The sequence below is a fragment of the Marmota monax genome, unplaced genomic scaffold (assembly GCF_021218885.2).
Source record: "Marmota monax isolate L192 unplaced genomic scaffold, Marmota_monax_Labrador192_F-V1.1 WCK01_AAM20220418_F8-fsc00017, whole genome shotgun sequence".
In the NCBI taxonomy this organism is placed as follows: domain Eukaryota; kingdom Metazoa; phylum Chordata; class Mammalia; order Rodentia; family Sciuridae; genus Marmota; species Marmota monax.
The window spans coordinates 6,724,087-6,745,908 of record NW_026695241.1 but is presented as its reverse complement, the minus strand read 5'-3'; the positions used below and the strand labels follow the sequence as shown (position 1 = coordinate 6,745,908).

The 21,822-nt window shown below is 41.0% G+C and overlaps 1 protein-coding gene across 4 annotated transcripts in view; it reads right to left on the bottom strand.

Moving 5' to 3' along the window:
- The window catches only part of Efcab11 (EF-hand calcium binding domain 11), a 157,789-nt gene that overhangs the window by 55,872 nt on the left and 80,095 nt on the right, over positions 1–21,822 (bottom strand). The window contains exon 6 of one of the 4 annotated variants that reach the window (XM_046440679.2): positions 5,789–6,781. The exons of the other annotated variants lie outside the window; for them this stretch is intronic. Within the exon in view, the coding sequence (XP_046296635.1) occupies positions 6,661–6,781 (121 nt within the window). The 3' untranslated portion in view covers positions 5,789–6,660. Of the gene's footprint in view, positions 1–5,788; positions 6,782–21,822 lie in introns of those variants that run through there. 4 annotated transcript variants of the gene reach the window in all.

Genomic DNA, 21,822 nt, shown 5'->3' with positions numbered 1-21,822 from the left:
AGCACCAAAAATTCTTTTGTAGTTTTTAAAAAATAAATTCTATTCTATATACTCAAGGTGTATAACATAATGTCATGGAATTCACATGCACAGTAAAATGGCTTTACCACAATGAAGCAAATTAACATATCCATCATCTCACTTACCCATTTTTAAATTTTCTAACAAGAACACCTAACAATCTACTCATTTAGCAGACATCCCAAACACGGCACGATTTCACTGCCTGCAGTCCTCGGGTGTTCTTTAGACTTCTAGGCCTGCTCATCCTTCACATCTGCTGCTTTCTACCCTTTGAATACATCTCCCACTTCCCCACATCCTCACCCAATCCCATGAAATTTCTGGTAACCACTGTTTTATTCTCTCTGCATATCTGACATTTTGGATTTTAAAAAGTTTCGGTGTAAATGAAATCAGGTGACTGGCTCACTTCACCTGGTGCCGTGTCCTCCAGGCTCATCCACGTTGTGGCACAGGCTGGGTCTCCCTAGGTCTCAAGGCTGACTCGTGCTCCACAGTGAGCACACACACCACAGCTCACTCACTCATTTGCCCATCAGTGGACATGGAGGCTGTTTCCAGAGGGGAATGGGAGTGTGAGCAATGCTGCAGTGGACACGAGGGTGCTTTATCTTCATGAGGAATGGTCTTGACCTCTGGGTATGTGCCACATTTTTAATTTCTTTAGAAACTGCCACAGTGTTTTCCACAGCAGCACCAACCTACATTCCCACCCACAGTGCACAGCAGTTCCCTTTCCTCCACATTCTCACAACACTTGCTCTTTTGATTTTTTTGCCTAACAGCCATCCTAGTAGGGTGAGGTGGTAACTCACAGTGGTTTTGATTTGTGTTTCCCTGGTAATTAATGATGTCAGGCATATTTTCTTATACCTGTTGGCCATTTTCATGTCCTTTTTGGAGAAATATCTATTCAGGTCCTTTGCCCATTTTAAAATTGGGTGTTTTTCTACTATTGAGTTGTCAGATTTTTATGAGTTTTGGATATTAATCTCTCAGATATCTGGTTTATGAAGGACAGCCAACTTTCAAGACCCTTTTATCAAACCGACAGACTTCCTTCCAGTGGTCTCTCAAACATCAGTGATTCATTCTGGGTAAAAAAATCCTCCTAAATAATTTCTCCCAGCTGAGGTCTGCAAGGATGCCACTTGGACATCCAACATTTCCCTCCTCATCTTCCTGACAGCATCTGAGTTGAAGCAGCAAATACAGGCCTGGCTTTGGAGCTAAAACCTGCCACTTACTAATTGCAGGGTTACAGCCAAGATACCCCATCCTCTGAGTGTTAGTAAAAGAAAAAGATGATGTGGTATTTACCTATGGACTCCTTAAAGTCATCAACAATGGAGATCAACTAAGGGCAAGGTGTTAGTTATCTTGGGCACCTGGAATTCAAAGATACAGGTCATAGCTCTGCTTGTGGGGCTCTGCCAGTCTCGTGGGGCTCACAGACCCAGGCCAAAGACTATAACAACATGGCAAAGTGCGTGCTATAGCTAAGATGCTTGAAGCAGTAAAGGCTGATTAGATGAGAGAGGAAAAAATTGAAACCGGAATGAGATATTATGTAAAAACACAAATCCCTGATGCCTTGCTCACTTAATACATTTTGGTTGTTTTTTAAACTGTCCCACCCCCATTTGGGCTGATAGCAGTTAGTGAGCTGTTCTTTTTCTTGTCTTTCTGAAAGTTCATATTTTATATTGACAACAAAACACCCGATGGTCACCAGTTCTGTTTTTGGAGAAGCTCTTCCTCCGAAGTTGGTCACCTCTGGCCCCTGCTCCTGCTCTTCTCATCATACACGCTAGCTATGCCACTGACGCTCATGGGCTTATCTGGAAACTGGGCAGGTTTCTTAAGTTTTTTAACATCTTCATTAAGAAGATTTCTCAGAGAGGATAAGTTCTGAATTGTGGTCTAAACAGGAAAAGTTGGTAGTCTGGAAGGCAGAGAGAAAATGACATCTTTTGATTCTAACACTTCATGTTTTTTACCACTGTCCCTCATTATCTGATACAAGAGAATAAAGAGGAAGTAGACACTAGAAATAGTAAAGTGGAAACCAGAATTCTGATACCAGACTTCTATTCATGAATACGACGCTAAACGAACGACTCGGATCACAGATGCTTTCAGATCCTGGACAAAACATCTGAGGTGGCGAACAGTGTTTTACACTAGAGACTGTGGAAGTTTTTAAATATGTCTGTAAATTCTTTGATGTCCCTTCAAGAGGAAGCCAAATGGCCATCACCTTAAATCTGGGCCTGGGGCTTCCTCTAGGCCCCCTTCCTCCTGGACCACCTGCTTTGGGAGAAGCCACCTGGCATGTCATGAAGACACTCAGCATTCCTCACAGGAGCGCCAGGTGATTGATAAACAACAAGCACAACTTGCCAGGCCTCTGGGTAAGCCACCTTGGGAACGAATCCGCTAGTCCTGGCCAAGCCTTCCAGTGACCAATGCCCGAGTGCAACCTCATGAGAGGACAGCAACCAGGATCACCCGCTCACCACTCCCAGATCCCCGAGCCCCAATACAGTGAGATACTAAATGCTTATTGTTTTAATCAGCTAAGTGTCAGGGTCATTTTTCCCCAGTAATAGATTACTAAGACACAGGCTGTTTTAGCTTTTTCGCTGCTATGACTAAAGGACCAAACCAGAACAACTGTAATGAAGGGAAAGTTTACTTAGGGGCTCCCGGTTTCAGAGGTCTCAGTCCATAGATAGTTGGCTCCAGTCCTCGGTGCTCCAGATGAGGTAGAACTTCATGGCAAAATAGTGTAGCAGACGGAAGCAGCTCACACGATGATCAGGAAGCACAGAGAAAGAGGTCTCCACTTGCCAAATACAAATATATACCCCAAAGCCGTGCCCCAATGCCCACCTTCTCCAGCCACACCCTACCTGCCTTCAGTTACCACTTAGTGAATCCCTAAGGAGTTTAATTCACTGATCAGGTTAAGGCTCTCATAACCCAATCATTTCTCCTCTAAACCTTTTCTTGTTTCACACATGAGCTTCCAGGGGACACCTCACATCCAAACCACAACAGGCCAACAGGGCATCAATGACAAGGGTTTTGTATTCTAGAGAGCATAATTTTCTTAAAAAAAAAAAACAAAACAAAAAAACAGTTCTCTTAATTTCTTCCTCTGGAGCATAGAAATACAATATGCACAACTGTGGGCTAGACACTACACAGAGAGCCAATGTTTGTTCTACTTTATTCTACCACTTTGCATACCACCTCAAAGAAAGAAACCAGAGCTTTAAATACTAGAATTATATGAGTGAAAATGAGAGATGGGCTGTGACTTTATTTTTAAAGTTTTTTAAATCAGTGCATTATAGTTGTACATAATGGTGGGATCTGTTGTTACATATTAGCATATGCAGATAAGATAACAATATAATATATCCCTCTCCAGCACTGTGACTTCTTGAGAAACAACATGAAACAAGGTCAATGGTAAGGTGATATAATGAAAACAAGCAACTTCCCACAAAATTGTAAAACTTGAACAAAAAAGCAAAGTAGTTCTAGCCCTAATTGTTAGATTAAAAAAGAGTCTTGAATTTTATCAGAACTGGTGGTTTGGGCACTTAAGTATTTTATTGGTTGGGAAACATAATTTCCTATAATCCGCTTGGATTAGTCTTTAAAGGACCACAGTGTTATATCTGCTAACAGAAGAAAGGGACTTTTATTCTCAGTTATAATTTATTACTTTTCTCAAAAGTTAAAAGTCACTTACTCTCATTTTCTATATATCTAATATCTGCCAGAAATCACCATAGGGCCAGAAACCAAAATGACAGAAACATTATTCTATGACCTTAAGGAACTCACAGAGAGTAAACCAGTGCTTTTCATATGAGTATGACTTGTAGGTATATTTTAAAATATGGATACATAGGCCCATTTCTAGGAACTCAAATACCAACTGTTGCTAAACTCATAACTGATTCTGATGCTCAGTCAGTGTGGAGAACCACCAAGGTGGACAATAATAACAATACAACCCATTTACTCTATCCTCAAATATTTCCTAAGCACCTGATCTGTAGTGGAGTGGTAGGTGCTGAGGATACCAGCTGTGCCAAAATATAGGTAAGGTTAGAAAGACCATCAGCCAGTGAGGGGAGAGGCAAGGATGTCCCATCATAGGCAGTGGACGGAGCACCTCCAGGGAGCAGGCAGAGACAGGGCCTGAGGAACAGCCTGGTCATATCTTTTCATGTGGAACTGGACCACGTGGTAGATTTGATTAATAAATGAAAGAATAACAGTACAGACATGGATTCTGGACATTTTAAAAATTATTATTTGAAAGCGACCTAATGACCCTTTAATATACTCCTTTCACTTCACAGCTGAGAAATTCTAGAAATTGACCTCCCCAAAGTCACATAGGAGAAGAGAACAGAACCCAGGTCTTACGAATCCAGTTCTAATGGACTTTTTCCTTGTTTGGCACAAGGTTTGACATCAGGGCTGAAAGATGTCTTCAGGAACCAGGACAAGGCCAAAGTATATTTCTTAATCAATTCTTAAAAGCTAGTGTTGTCAACTACAGGCTGCTATCTCAGGTACCATCAATCTGGGACTTTTTGAAAAGATATAATCAACCAAGAAAAAGTAAGGTAGATGTGAAAAACAGAAAATGTCTCTGAAGCTATTTCAGTTGCTACTGTTGGAAAATGTTTGAATTGAAACTCTGGTAGCATTAAAATAAGCTAGAGAAAATACTAGTTTGGGAATCAATGACCTAGAAATAAATCTCAGAGAGGGATAAGTGAAATTTCAAGAGAGTAGAATCAAAGAACATCAAAATGTTATTTCCAAATGGTTTGTAAAAATAATGTTTTTGGACTACAATGGAGAAATAAGTACATTTTAAATCTACAGGTATTAATGATATCCTGGCATGTTGTTACATAACACTAGTCAGTTGAGGAGTGGATTTCCTTCAAAGGGGTTTATTACTTGAAGTGACTGAGCACCTGGGATACAGTTCCAGCAATGGCATAAACTCTTCTCCCTTTTCAGGGTCTTGGTCATCTGGTGACGACTTCTACCACTGTTCTGAATTCCTCAGAGGTCAACATTTTATATTTCTCTTTCACAAAACTACTCAGACTTCTATTTCTTGACTTCTCTATTCTGCCGGCCACCTCAAAACCTTGATTTTTCCAATGTTTCCATGAAACTGTAGGTTCCTGGCTCTCCTTTGATCATTCTGTGTCTGGGCTCCCTCCTACCCGCAGCCATTGCCCTTCTCTTTCTAACCACCCCTTTACACTAACAGGGCACCATGATTCTCCAACTCACCTAAACATCCCATCCCTGGGACTAACCCGGACAGTTCTCTTAACGTTCCTTCCCAATATTTAATCAGCTCTACAGGACGCCTGAGTCTTTCCGTGTTATCATGCCTAGGATGAGTCCATCTCCATTACCCTAGAAACAAGACCTTACCGTTAGAACTTGGTCAGTTACAATGGCTTCCTGGGGATCAGCTCTTGCCTGGGATGACTCTTCCTTTCACAAACCAAGTGTAACACCTTCCCCAAGAGCTGACGTGAAATTCTTTCTTGAATGATGCCTTCCCCCACCTAATCCCCTTCCACAGTGAATTTTAACTTCCTTGGCTGTCACATCTGGTCCAGTCTCTAGGGAGACCAGAGTAATAAGAGGTCAGCAAAAAGATCTCAGTAAATGTTTGCTAAATGGAAATGAATTATACTGCAGCTCTGCCAGAGTTTAATTTTAATTATATAAAGACTGAGGGAAAACAGAAAGCACATTTTATTTCAACTGTAACAGTTATTACTTTGATTTCTTAAATAGTAATAATAGAAACAGATACGAAAAGCATTGTTGTTTAAAATAGAAAAATCACTGGAACAAAATCCTTTAAACATTCTCGTCAGTTTTCTCTCCTCTAATACTCTAGATAGATCTTATCACTCTGATAAGGGGTCTTTTGGCATTTGAGAAACTAAGGATTGATGACAACAGGAAGACTCAAATATGTGAAGGATGAATTGTGTCCAGAAAACTGTGGGTCAGAGAGATATTTTCCAAATGGGAAATGAATTCTGACAGGAAGCTGCCTGCTGGGAAATGAAGGAAGGCTTTGAAAAGCTAGTAATCATGACCAGATTTTAGCTGTGTTTGACTAATGGAAACACACACTCAGAATCTATAATATGAAAGTGGTTCTGAAAAGAACTTAATTATGCAGAAGAGGAACCCAAAGATCTTTTAAAATTTGAACACCCACATCATAGAATGTGTTAATGTGTCACATATAACAGGTCTGTCTTATTAAATAATGGATACTCAAGAATACCTTGCTGGGCTGAAAATCTCCCCTCTTTTGCACCAAGGTTGGCTCCTGGCTAGGGAAAACCTGCAGGAAGTTGCTATGAGATCACTTCCTTGCCCCAGAATCAGTGCCTACTTGCTGAATCTAGTCCCAGTGCCCCTCACCTGGCATGACTTTTCCCTTCACAAGCAAAGTCTAATACCTGTGAAATGACATGTGCAAATTAATCATTCTTACGTACTTCTATCTAATTTCCTCTGAATTATTTCTTTCTATGTATGTATGAAACATTTTCATTCATTTGCTGAGCATTTACTGAGCATCTTCCATGTGCTAGGCACTGTCTGAAGCTCCAGAGATTCATGATCCCTGTCCAAAAGGAATTCAGAGCCAAACATGGGGGGGCTCACAGACCTGGTGGGGAAAAAAAATGAAAAGTAAAGGACAAGAAATAACCAAAAAGGAAGAAAAAACATAGAATGAAAAAATTTAAGTTTAATCCTAAATTGATCAAACTAATAATCCAAAAATTTATTTAATATTAAATAAAGCCAGCTAAGAAGTTTACCATCTAGGGCTGGGGTTGTGGCTCAGTGGTAGAGCACTTGCCTAGCACATGTAAGACACTGGGTTCGATCCTCAGCACCACATAAAAACAAACAAACAAACAAACAAATAAATAAATAAATAAATAAAAATAAAAGTATTAGAAAAAAAAGTCTGCCAGTCATCTTGATCATAGTCATATTTGGTTTTGTGACATTCTCATGTCAGAGTAAGCAAGCCAACACAGTGGGAAGCAACAGCCCTGGATCTATTAAGGTTCTACGAAAGAGGAACTGTGTGAATGAGACAACTGTCAGCACCTATAGATAAACTGTCCCGACATTTACTTCATAAGAAATGCAACAGCTCATACTTTTATTTCCTAATTTGTTTTGGCAATACTTTTTTCAACGTTAGAAAAGAAATTTGTAATTGTACTTATCATCATAAAACATTTCAGAGAGAATAACAGGGAACCATTACAGAAATGTGGAAAACACACAAGTGGTCAGAAGTGATCTATATGGTCATTTTCCTACAGGAAATATTGTACAATAATGACGATCTTGGAATCAAGCAATATGCTTTAGTAATAAGTTTGTGGGAAACAGAAAAAAAGCGACTGCAGAAGCAAACTTGCTGGACGGCCTGGCTGCTCTCCTCTGGCTAACACCAGAGCCTCCCTGGCCTCCGTGGGCCTCACCCTCGCCCCAGCACCTGCTCCCTTTTCATCGTCTCGCCTACCAGCACGAGGCAGTGAATAACCCGCTACTATTTATTTTCCATGTGTTTGCTTTTCTTCCCAAACAGATCACACACTGTTCCCTGAGGAAAGGAAGTATGCCTTCTATTCCTCCGTATCCCCAGCAACTGGAAAGCACCCTGGCACGTGATAAGTGTTTGTTGATGAGGACGCATATGCTCATGTTTATGTGAGTATTTCTGTGAATATTAATGAATATGGCTGGTTGAAAAGAAAGGACCTAGGATTAAAATTTCTAAATGCTATATATTTTGCCTGATTGGTAAATAATTCTAAAGAACTCAATACAGCCTTGTATTATTTAGACAAGTAAAAACTGAGAAATAAAACTACCCCATTTTAAAAACTGTAAAATTCATTTTTCTATTTTAAGATGTCTTTAAACTTAGATACATAGAGAACAAAAGATCATCAAACCTTTTATTAACCAATAATCTTTATTTGCACCTTCTTCTCCCTTCTGCTAAATTCCAGTTTCTAAAAATTACTCTAATACATCTAATGGAAAATAGCTTAATTTTTTTTAATAACTAATTCTAAATAATGCAAAATTGTCCTAACAAAGAGGATCTACATCTTTATTGAATTCCACTGTATACCCTAACCACCTAGCCTCTTCTAAATGTCCCAGACTCACAGGTCTAAATGTCCTCCTTTTGACACAAGAGTGTGTCAGAGATGGAATAACTGGATAACAAAATCAGACTGGCAAATAAGCAACTATCAGAATGAATGTCGAGGGCAAGGCTGGTGCAGGGAGGGCATGTTTTGATGACTCTTGAACAGCCCCACTATCCATCTGATTTTCTTTAACATTATACAAACAGACACAAGGCTTAAACTACAAATCCTCTGTATTAGTTTCCTAGGACCCACTGGGCCCTGCCCCCATCCGGGGCCTCCAGGATCCCTGTGATGCAGGCAGGAAGGTTCCCACCTGAAGCTCCAGAGATGTGCTCTGCCCGTCAGCAAGATGCCACCCACCCTGTCCTTAGTGACCCCTCTCAGATTGTCAGGCCCTGATCATTGGCTCAGAGGTGTCCACACACAGCATCAGAGACCAGTCCAGGACTTCTGAGCCTGCTGAACAGAGCACACTCTCAGCTCAGGTTGTGAGGGTGTGGGTGTGAGGCCTGTGGTGGTCAGTGTGACAGCCCTGAGGGGAGTCAGCCCCCGATCACAGCTGACACAGCGCAAGGGCAAGGCTCAAAGAAAACCAGAGACGTGGAGTCAGAGGCCACTGGAATTATATTCAAAGCCAGTCCCCACTTTGGATGATTCAATTTTGAGAGTCAACAAATTCCTTTTATCACTTAAGGCAACTGGAGTTACATTCTGTGAGAAAGCAACCGAGTAGTTCAAAATTGATTCATGAAGTTCACCTAAGTCATATCCGGCAGAGTCTTTCTTAAAATCAGGTGTTATTTAGAGACTGACATATGAGCCCTAGGCATCTGAGGGGGAAAATGCCATGAAGAAAAGGAAAATGAACTTTATTTGAATAGAAAGGCTTTCAAAAATGTTCCTCATGCTGTGTTTTTTTCCTAAGTTAGCCTGGCTGTTAGGACACCTGAGTTGTAAAAGAGATGAAGCTTTCAATCATAGGATTTTAGACATATTATCAGAGATAATCAGAAAGCTATTTGGGACAGGGACCTTGCCAGGCACCCTCAAGTGTCACTGTGTGACAACAGTCTCTTCTGCTTTCCCCATCAGACCTTAATTGCTCTCACTAATGGGTTTCCCTTTTCTAAACCCTCCATGTGGCCACGAGGCCTGCAGGATGAAGCTGTCTCTGGGCCTGCTCTGAGCTTCCCTCCCACACCCACAGCGCTGCTGTTCAGGCCTCCTCAGCAATTCCTCAAAGGCACCAAGAAGGTTCCTTCCCTGGGGCCACACACACTATCTTCCATGCCCCCCAGCTCTGGCCTTCCCACCCTGGTCACTTGTTTGTCCCTGACTCGGTCTCCAGGTCTCTGCTGAAATATGGCTTCCTCAGAGAAGTCCCCTTCTTCAGCTCCATCAGGGCCTCTGGTTGTGATTAGTCATGACAACTTTGCTCTTCTAGGACGGCAGGTGGAGAAATTTAAAATGACCTAGTTCTGAGTATAATTCTCTACTTCAGGTCTATTTTCCTAACCAGACTCTAAACCTCTGATGAAGCCAGAAACCAGGTCTACCTTCATCACCAGATCTGGGGTCTGACATTCTGAACAATTCCACGATTCCCAGGCTCTCTCCCCTTGTCTCCTTTTTAAGGTCAGCATCCAGGCCTCACAACAGCAGCTTCTAACCAAATTATTACCTGGCATATATGGAACTCAACCTAAAATTGGGCCTTGATGACAGCCGACACCCTAGCCCTTCCCCAAACTCGCCTCCATCAAGAAAGCTTCCATCACTGCTACCACCATGTTAACAGGTGGCCTTTTCCAAAACCCGTAAGTGTATGAACAGTAAAAGGAAAAAAGTGATTAAAAAAAAAAAAAAAAAAAAAAGCAGGCCTGGCTTGGGGAGCTATCCCAAGGGAACAAAGTCCACCCAGTGCTGTGGCGCCTGCAGGGTGGCTCCACAGCCCAACATCTCTTGCCTGGCCTGGCCTTATTCTTTGATTTCTCCTTAATCTGCAGGCTGAATAATCTATACTTGCTTGACTTAATAAACATTTAATAAGCATTTTTAAAATAATGCACATGTCTCTGAGAGGATTAAGGAACTATCAGTTATGCACATTATTATGAATTACGTAAATCAAGATATTTCCCTACTAACACCTAAGACCAGCTAAACCAAGGAAAGAGTTTTGACAGGCTGGGGAAGAAGAGAAGCTGCTGGTGATTTTGGAGTGGTGCTTCACAAGGACACTTAAGAAAGGGTGAGCTTGGAGCTTAGGAAGGCAGAGGAAAGGCTCCCTGACCCCTTTCCTTCTCTACTTTAACACTAACAGGGGCCACACACAGGCAGTCGGTTATGAGTAAACCACACTAGAGCTTAACCTGGAACCTACATGTCACTTATGACATTCTTGGACATTACATCCCAGATTCTAGAGTCAATCTCCCAAAACACATGGAAACCAATCTACTCCTAACTGGGGACCATGCTTCCTTTGTTTCTGCTGAAGGGAAAGACCTGAGTGAGTTCCTAATAAATGTGCGATAAAGACATGTTTTTTCCACATTTTTATCGGTGCACTGTAGTTGTGCATAATGCTGGGATTTGTTGCTACCTATTCACGCAGGCACACAATACAACGATATCATTTGGTCAACATCACTCCCCAGCACTTCCCCTTTTCCTCCCCTCCTCCCTCCCCAATCCCTTTCCTCTACTTTACTGATCTCCCCTCAATTTTCATGAGACCCCCATGCCCATCAGCCCCTGTGCCTTTCTTTTTCTTTTTCCCCTCTAGCGAGTGTCCACATATGAGAGAAAACATGACCCTTGACCTTCTGAGTTTGGCTTATTTCATTTAACATAATGTTTTCAAGTTCCACCCATTTTCTTGTAAATGACATAATTCCATTTTGCTTATGATGAATAAAACTCCACTGTGTATATAACACATCAAGAAACACCTCTTTCAAGAACTATGTAATGTTTTGAACAGACAACAATAAAAAATTAAAAAAAAAATAAAAAAAAAAAGAATTGTAATACAGGGCTGGGGATGTGGCTCAGGTGGTAGTGCACTCTCCCAGCATGCACAAGGCACTGGGTTCAATCCTCAGAACCACATGAAAATAAAAATAAAGATATTTAATAAAAAAAAAAAAAGAAACACCTCTTTAGCTGACAGATCAACAGTGTGCAATCTGATCAACAAAGCAAAAAATGTGGTCCCTGAAGGGAAATCCTAGCAAGAGTAGAAGGACTAAAAGAAAGGTCTCTTATGATCATCCGCACAGACCCTGACACAGTATGCAAACTAGAGTGACCAAGATTTCAAATTATGCACTATATTTCAACTTTTATTATATACAGGACAGTGTGATTCCTAGAAAAAGTTTGTAAGGTTACAAAAACATTGCTACTAAAAGGAAAGGCATTTTGACTTGCTATCAAACCCCACCAAAGTAAGGCATTTATAAATACACATCAAGATAAAAAAAAAAAAAAACTCCTGTAGTTAATCAGCAATTTTTTTTTTTTTCTGTAAAAGACTCCCCTGTAAACATTGTAACTGGGGTCCCAGGTCTCTAAGCCCGAATGAGATGATACTCATGCGGCTTGTGGTGTCCTGGGGGAGGGTCACCCTGCTATTAAACACTGCGGTTTTGTTCTAAGTGCTCTGAAAGTCACATTAAAACATTTGTTTGTGGGCTGGGGATGTGGCTCAAGCGGTATCGTGCTCGCCTGGCATGCGTGCGGCCCGGGTTCAATCCTCAGCACCACATACAAAGATGTTGTATCTGCCAAGAACTAAAAAAAATAAATATTAAAAATTCTCTCTCTCTTTTTAAAAAAAATTTAAAAAAACACATTTGTTTGTTTATTTTGGTAGCTGAATAAAGACAAATTTGAAAGCTAGGGATAAATACACTTCATAAATACCTTTGAAGGCCATTTCACATTAAGTAACTGATTTCCTTCACAGGGACCAATTATCAATCAGGAGAAAAATGACATTCATACCTTTCCTGAGCATACCAGACACCAACACCATGTGCAAACCCTGCCTGTCTGCTTACAGATACAACTATGTGCATACTAGGTCTCCCTCCACTGTGTGTTAAAGGAACATGACTATGGCTGACAAAATAAAAGCCTCTCTAACATGCTTGTTCCTTCTCCATCATATGTTAGGTTACATCCAGCTTATCCAAAATACTAACCATCAGATAGTGACAATACAATTTGGAAGAAAAAGTTTGGAATATATTTTTAAAGGCCGGGAGTGGGGTGGTGGTGGTGGTAAACAGAAAGATCTCAACAACCACAAACGCAGTCTTCCCTCCTGCCTGGAGGTCAGAGCTTACCCGACCTGTCTGTACTATGTAACTTGTGATCACAACTGTGAGCATTCTGATTTTCACAAGGCTAAGAAATAAAGAAAAAGAAAATTCTACACATTCATATTACACTACTAGAATTAAATGTCTAGAACTGTTTAGAATCCACAGATTCAGCCAGGTACAGTGGCACATGCCTGTAATCCCAGCAGCTCAGAAGGCTGAGGCAGGAGGATTACAAGTTTAAAGCCAGCCTCAGAAACTTAGTGAGGCCCTGAGCAACTTAGTGAGACCATGTCTTAAAATAAAAAATAAAGGCTGGGATGTGGCTTAGTGGTTAAATGCCCCTGGGTTCAATCTCTGGTAGCAAGAAAAAATAAATAAAATCCAAAGTACAAGTTTGTGTTCTGGTTAAGAGACTATGAGAAGCGACTTCATCTCCCTCTGAGTCACTGCTTCCCCAACAGAAATGGGAACACTGATAGCAGCCACCCCAGGGTTATTGTAAAGAATAAATAAAACAAAGCATGGAAAGTGTTGGGTCTTCAGTAGGTGATACAAATATTAGCTAGTATTATTTATGATGAGAGCAAGATAAAAGACATCATGAAGAATCCAGTGTCTTAACTCCCAATGTCAGCTAAACCAAAGCAGCAAGCTACCCTCCTGCAATCTGATTAGGGTTGGAGAGACACCAGAGGCCTTCTTTTGAGATAAGCTGTCATCAAAGAGCTGCAGTCATTCTCAGGAGCCATAAAAAGCACAAAACTCTCTTTGGTTTTACCACCTGAGAAAGGTTTGAAGAAACATTCTCTCTTGACTAGATAAAAATGTGTATTAGTTAGCTTTCTGTCACTGTGACAAAATACCTGAGAAAATCAACTTAAAAAGACGAAAGGTTTATTATGGCTCACGGTTTCATAAGTTTCAGTCCATGGTTGCTTGATCCTGTTATTTTGGGCCTGTGGCAGCAAGAACATTATAGTGAGAGCACATGATGGAGGAGGCTGCTCATCTCATGGCAGTCAGAAAGCAGAGAGGCAGAGAGAGACAGAGGCAGAGGCAGAGGCAGAGGCAGAGAGATAGAGAGAGAGAGAGAGAGAGAGAGAGAGAGAGAGAGAGAAGTAAGTCCAGGGTACCAGGATTCCCTTCAAGGGCTGTCAACCAAGCCTTTAAGACATAGGCCTTTAGGGAACATTTAAGATCCAAACTATAATAAACTAGAAAAGGAAATAAGATAGACTTCATTCTCCATGGACAGTGAAGCTGGTAGAAGACTACAGATAATATTATTCCAATTTCTTAAATTCCTGGGTAACAACCCCTCCACATCATAAATGTAGGTGTCTACAGTCTTTCAGAAATGATGAAAATCCCCTGCATGTAGAATTAGACATCCAGCTAAAATAATTTTTAATTAATCTTAGCTTAGGCAAATACCAGAGAATTTATTTGCAATGATTTCATGATATATCTACTATTCAAATAGATAAAACACTGACCATCTCCAGTATTTCTCCTGTGATAGTATATAAATATACCATTTTTCTGTTTGGGACATTCTTGTTGAATATTGTAGGGTTTTTAAAGGACGATACCATGGGCTCTCTACTAAAATCCACGTAAGAATCTAACAGTTGTTATATGTTTCTTTCATAGCAATTCAGTAATTTTAATTATAAAATTATAAAGAAAGATGACTGCAAAAAATTTATTATCTAATAGTTGATACATACAAAGAAACAGGTGTAACAAACAGGCACATTATGAAGTATGAAAATAAAAACAAGACTTATGAGCCCATTCCCAACTTAAAGACTAGAAAATTACCAATACTACCTGTGTGTTTCCTCCTGACCTTAGTCCTGTAGCTCATCTTCAGAAGTAATTGTTCTCTGTAATTTTGATTTTATTATTCTCTTGCTTTTCAAAGCAGTCTTCTTCCAGCTTTAAATGTATATTGCTTAGTTTAACTAAACACTGAAAAAAATTTTGAGATCTTTTTCTCCAAATAAGATTGTCATGACAGAGTGCAGGTGGGGCTGAGCTAAGAAGGCGCAGCTGTCACTATTCTTCCCTGGTGTATCACATGCCCCAGCCTCATCCTGAGGACCACCAAAGTTCTAAGGCTCCTCCAGCTTCTGCTCTAGAAATCACCAGTTTCTTTTCATTCCCACTCAGTATGAGCACCTAAGTGACTGTTATCTGAAAGGGAGAACATTCTATCTACCCAGGGTGAATCTTGTACACTATTTCAATGGGATGAACCTGAGGCTGATCGCCCATATCGGTGAAGAAGTCCTCCTGCCTGGTGGAGAGTTGGCAATGACCCAGACACTGTCTGAGAATCTACTGCAACCACCTCCCCATTTCCTCTTCATCATCAAGAAATAAAGCAGAGGATCATGACTGCCTGGTTGGCCATATAGTTTGTTTAACATATTTGGTACTAATTCCCATGGACTTCCCTCAAATCCTGTTAAGGACCATGATTTCTTCATCCTTCTTCCAGAAAGTTATGGGGGTCAGCATCCCATATTTATTGAAGAAACTTAAAAAATGTGAAGGATTTCTTGTAAGATGCCAAAGGCCACAGGCTCCCATGTGCAGGCAGAAGGCCCACGACTACTGGATCAGAGATGAAGGGCTTTATTATGGCACAGTAAGCAGCAAGAGCATAAGCATAGTGTGTCAGTCTTATGGGATGATGCAGATGGGCCTGAATAAATGCTCTACACAAAAAGGGGTGCATCACAGAAGAGGAAACCTGAGTTTAGAATACCTGGGTCCTTTTTTAAACATTTTTTTTTAGTTGTAGATGGACACATTATCTTTATTTTTATTTATTTATTTTTTGTGGTGTTGAAGATAGAACCCAGTTTCTCCCACACGCCAGGCGAGTGCTCTACCGCTGAGCCACGACTCCAGCCTGAGTATCTGGATCCTTTTAAGTGCTCAGTGTATCAGTCTGTTTTCTGTCACTATAACATAGTTTCAGAGGCTGAGAGTACAAATAATATGGCACTCTTTCTGGCAAGAGGGCCCAGTTGGCTGTGTCACACCATGGCAGATGGCATAATGGTGAGAGCATATATGAGGGAAGAGATTAAATAGTGAGACAGGAAACTAGAGTGGAGGGGAGGGGCCGGCAATGATCTCACACTAGGTACCCACTCTTAAAAGATCCTGCTACCTTTTAACATCACCACACCGGGGACCAAACTTAACACATGAACCCTTGGGGGACAAATCACATCCAAACTGTAGTGTCGGTAACTAAGCCTATCCACCCAGGACAAATCTTTGTACATTATTTCAATGGGTGGGCCTGAGGCTGATCGTCACATTGGTGAGCAAGTCCTCCTGCCCAGAGGAGGGTTAGCAACAACCCAGACACGGTTGGAGCAGTTGTCTGTGAACCTCCTGCTCTGGAAGGAGCTACCATCTGTCTTCCCAAGGCTGTTTGCTATATAAATGGCCTGGAAGGAAGGCTAGAGGCTGGAAGAAAGGAGAGTCAGTGCTTCACCCACAAGCATGTAGAATCAATAGGGGGTGGAGGAGCATAGTTCTCATTATATTCAAAACTTAAGTAATTTCTAAAAATTATATGACTATTTTAAATTCTAGTTTAAACTTGTAAACAAGAGTCATACACACATACACACACACACAGACACACACTTACATAACCTTTTGGAGGAATGTGTGTCTGCAGACAGCAAGGGTTCCCCAAAATTTGTGCGCTTATTAGTTAACACACGTGACATTTACAGTTCGGGCCTTCAGAGGTTTTGAGAGAATCTTCTGACTCAGTTTTTTCCTCTATTAAGCAAGAACAATATTTTGCTCTGTAATATTAGTTTGAAATTGTTTTAATGATTATAAAATACAAAGATCTGCTGTGAGACAGAACTGGAAAAATCCTGAAAGCTGAAGCCAGTGAGTCTGGCGGGCGGGGCTTCCTGGTGTGAGCAGCGCTCGTCTTCACAGCGGCCCGCTTTACATTATCCTACAATTTGCACCTTTTTCTCCCAAATGGTCAGTTTTCCCATGTTACTAATGTACTGACCTCCCCTGTATATTACCCTGCAATTTATACCTTTTCTTGAAGTCCATCATGTCCCCTACGTCACTAACATGCTGGCCTTTCCTTGATATTATCCTGCAATTTACACCTCTTCCCCCGACTCTGTCAGATTCCCCATGTCACTACTAATGTACAGACAGTTCACAATTTGTACTGCATTTCTTACAATTTGTACTCTTTTTTTTTTCTTTTTTTAAAGCTGCATTGCTGCTATGTGTCTATGGTGAAATACAGAGACTGCAGAAGGGGGGCTCTGGCTTCCATGCAGTCCTATGGACAAGGCTCCTGATTTAGGAAGGTGATAGGAAGTGATTTAATGCCAGGAGATGGGCCCTGAGCTGATGGTTAAGGATGATGAAAAGGGTATTTATTTATTTATTTATTTATTTTTGTGATTCTGAGGATGGAACTCAGGGCCTTGTGCATGCTAGTCAAGCACTCTCCCATTGAACTACACCTCCAGCCCTAAAATCCGTCCCTTTAAAGAAAAGTTTCAAGGGCTTCACAGAATGAGAAAAAGTCCCTAACAAAAGCTTAATTTACATTACCCAAATCTTAAACTGAATTGTGTCATGGAAAAGGTGTTTTTTGTGTATTAATTTAGCATTTTTCTCTTCATTTGTACTGTTGCTATTTGCTGCATTACCTGCTGGTCACCGAGCAGGAAGACTTCCTGCAGAATGCACTCCCTGAGTCGAGTCTTAAATGAGCTCCAGTTGGTGAGACAGAGGGAGGCAGGGTTAAGAGAAATTCCAGGCACAGAGAGCCACAACTGCAAGTACAGAGGTGCAGGCCTAAAACTTAAGTGACTCAGAATGGTTGGGTCACAGTGTGAACAGGAAGGTGGCCACGTACACCCTGAAGGAGTGCCAGGGGCAGGAAGCTGGATGCCGTACTCCATCTGATGTCAAGCCTTTAAGAATTTTAAGGGAGACTAATGTGCTCATATTGAAGTCAGAATAATCTCCTTGATGGTGGTATGAAGGATATATTGGAGTGCCTACATACTATGATCCTGGATGCAGAAAATAAGTTAGGAGAGTAAGCCATAAACTAGTAAGGAGATGAGACTGTCTCCCCAGAGTCCCATGTGGAAGTTTGAACCCTCAGTTCCTCAGAATGTGACTGTACTTGGAGACAAGGTTTTTAACGAGGTAACTAAGCAGAAGTCACTAGGGTGATTCCCCAGTCTAGTATGACTGTGTCCTTACAGGAAGAGGAGAAGATCTCACAGGCACACCCAGAGGGAAGACCCTGTGGAGACACAGGGAGAAGGCAGTTATCAGTAAGCCCATGAGAGAGGCCAACCTTGCCACACCTTGTTCTCAGATTTCCACTCTCCAGGATCAATCTGTTGTTTAAGCCACCCAGTCTGTGGTGCTTTGGGATAGCATCTAATAACAGCATGGATCAATGATGGCGAGGTGGAAAAAACGGAGACAAATGGTGGCGGATTGGACAGAATTGAGATCAAGAAAAGAAGTTGACTTGAAGCTTCTGAAGCTTCTTGATGGGGGTAACTGGTATGTGGGATATCATGAACAAAATAATGTAAGCAAAGAGAAGGAGAGCAGGTCTGAGGTGAAGATAACATAAGACATTTAGAGCACATGGAGTTTCAGGGTTCAGCGGGGGACACCTAGAGAGAGATTCAGAAGGAACTCAAGATGGGGATCTGAAGCTGGGGAACAAGACTGAAGGAAAGGAACAGAACCAGGAGGCCTCCCTGTGGGGACAGCGGCTGAGGATGAAGTCTCCCCGATAGGAGTGCTGGTGAAGGAGAAGAGTAAAGTCGCCGAGGGCCACCACGACAGTGGGACGGAAAGGAAGGGCTAAGGCAGGCCCAGGCCCAGGCCAGCACCGTCACAGAACCAATGGAAAAGAGTGTTCTGAGGAAGGAACGGTCACCAGTGCTGAACCCCAAGGAGAGGTCAAGGACTGAAGAGCTCCGTTGAATCAGACAGGCACAGGTGGGAGTCTCTTGGTGAACTCAGCAGGATGATTCAGTAGAGCTGCTGGAGGGGAAAGCTGCGCTGTGCTGCCTTGGGAAGTGAAGAGACGGGAAGTGAAAACAACATGCAGACTTCTTTTTGAAGAAGCCTGGCTGGATTAGAGGTGCTCCAGGGCTCACGATGGGACTAATCATTGACAGTAGTAGTGGTGCTGGCGCTGGTGGAGGAGCAGGAAATGGTACCACGCAGACTGTGTCGTGGTGGTCACATCCTATGTCACAGGGTACTGGGCCTCTTTGACATGTTACTTCCAACATGGAGCCTAACACCATCCTTACCATAAGTTGTTCCTGCTCCTATTTGGAGTAGCTCGTTAGGAGTAGAGCAATTCCTGCTCAAAGTATTCACATGGGTGGAGGCAGCCCTTGGGGAGAATTCCTGGTGGCCTTCTATGTAGTGTAGAGGCAGTAGGTTCTATTCATTTGCTAGTACAAAGGGCCAACTCTGGATCAGAAAATAAAAGAGTCAAGGTGAAGAGGAACTTCAGCTCCTGGCAGTGCTGCCTCGCCTGGCTAAATGTAGGTAAATTCTGGTCCCTGCTTACACAGCCTCTCTCCCAGCAGGCTCCCTGCCTACGGGAACATGTCTTGTTCAGTGCTGTAACTTAGAACACCCTCACAATGCCAGGCATCTAGCAGGAGCCCAACCAATACTGAATGGCTGTGTAGAGATCAGGTCTTCCTGTCCTGATGCCCAGATCATGCTTACAGGGCAAGAATGAGCCCACTGAGTATCCACAGCTCTCCCTGCATCCTCTCACAAGGCCAGTAGAGGTCAGAGAGGGATGTTTAACTAAGGTGGTCAAAGATAAATTCTAGTGGTAGACGGTTCAAAATATTCTTGAGCAAAGTCAAGGTTACATGTAGAGAAATAGGATAATAGGGCAAGAATATTTTAAAGGGCAGAACGAAATACGGGATTAGTAATTGGTATATGATACTGAAGATAATTCAGAATGAGGTGGCTAAGTGCACATCATCTTACTTCACTAATTCTCAGATACTTTTTCCCTCAATAGTGATGCATTTTATAAGCAGTGTGTCAGTTTAACAAGTAGAATATTTTCTGTCACTAGTGGTACACGGATGGTGCCCCTAGAATCAGAGGTATCTCGAACTCAATGAAATATGGTATTTTAAGTCCATGGAAAAGTGGGGCAGTTGTTCTGATCTTTTGCTTTAATTAAAAGCATTGGGCTTTAGCAATGGGTAAATTAAAACACAAAGCAGAGTAGTGGAAGGCACCTTTCGTGTGCAGTCACTGGCTAACTGCTTTGGAGGCAACCAGCACTGTAACTGATCTCTCTCAGCCTTGAAAACCTGAGCTACAGGAACCCTAAGAAAGCAGAAAGCACTGTTAAACTCTATCATGAGGAATGACACTCAAGTCCCAGAATTCAGTAATGAAAGGCTGGTTATGACCACTTTCGTTGAACTGTTTCTACGTTTGTTGTTCAGTCTGTTCTCCTCTTCTCCAACACCAGGGAATGCTGCTTACTTACTTAAATGGGATGAAAAGAATCAAGGCTCTACTATTTTGAAAGACAGATGCGGGGGGGAGCGGGGGGAGACTCTAGCTTGTGGATGGGACAGACCAAAAGATGGCTCTGAGCAAAGTCTGAGATAGAGATAGGGTTCCCTTTATTAAATGAGGCCTGGAGAAATAGTGGTGTGGGGAGTTTGGGTGGTATGAGGTATATTGCTTTCAGTTTTTACAAGGTCAAATCTAAATCCATGTATTGGAAATAGATTCTATTTTAACTGCTGGATATGGGATGAATTAATTTACTTATTTTTAAATGTATCTACTGGCCTTTAGAAGCTGTTATTTATATAAAGGTACTTTTGAACTTTACAAACAGTTTGGATACTAACCACTATCTAAATATTTAAAATAAGGTATTAGATATGTACAGAGCAACAATTCATACCCAAAATAAAAATGAAATCATCACCAAGTGCCTTCCTAAATGATATTTTTCACCATTTCACAGATTTGTTCTTATATTGTATTAAAATATTTATCTTTAAAATATTAAATCACTTGAATATTTGAATATTTTCTTACTACTTTATATAAAGAGTATGCAACCAATGTCAATAACTTTCAGCAATTACTTCAATTATTATTATAATTCAGTGTCTAAATCTTTTAAAAATTGAGCTAGGAGACAATCATAAATGTGAACATTTATCTTAAACTTCTTTGAGGTCTAAATTTACTTTCCATCTTGGCTTTGCTCATTTTCACCTTGTATCTGATTACTTTACAAGGCATATGTCTCTTTCTTCCTTTAATTGCTTTTTATACTTCCTTTTTCATTTTTAATTGCTTGTTGCTAAGCAATGTGCATAACATTAGAATATACTTTCACTATCTTTGAACATCATCTATTTGGAATTTTTTTCCTCTATTACTTTAACCCTTATTTGAATTGACCTAAACTATATTTTCTGCCTCCTTTTGACCCTTTTACCAAAACATTCCCTATTCTCCTACTCTTTGATCATTATTAAGTACCTATTATATTCAATATTTAGCCCAGAATTTTCTGCTCTCCACTGTTTTTGTTAAAATCTGGTGGGCAAATTCTTACATCATTTAACTATTTTTCTTTTTAGCCTATTTGTCTTCCTTCATTTGTATCTTAAGATATCAGACACCTCTTCTTTTCTGAAATTTAGGTTATTTCCTGTTATTTTTCTTTTATCACTTCTGTTGGTCCAGATGTTGGTTCCTTCCAGTACCATAGCCATGCATTACTCTCTTCCTGACACCTTTTATTATGAATGTATAATATTAACTATGATATAATCCTATAAAAAACACATCCTTTATTTAACTTAAATTTGTTTCAATGAATTACACTTTAACTATTTTTCAAGAAGTTGCAATGCATCTAATTTATTTAGCTATGGTAAGCTACCCCCCCCCCCAAAAAAAAAAAATCCAAGTAATAAGACAAAAAACAAACACCTCCATTACTTACAAACATACACCATCATTTTCTTTTACTTGTCTGAATAAATATTTTTAAGAGCACACTTTGATTTTGCCAAAATTAACTTGAAGGCTAACTCGCACAGCTAAACTCT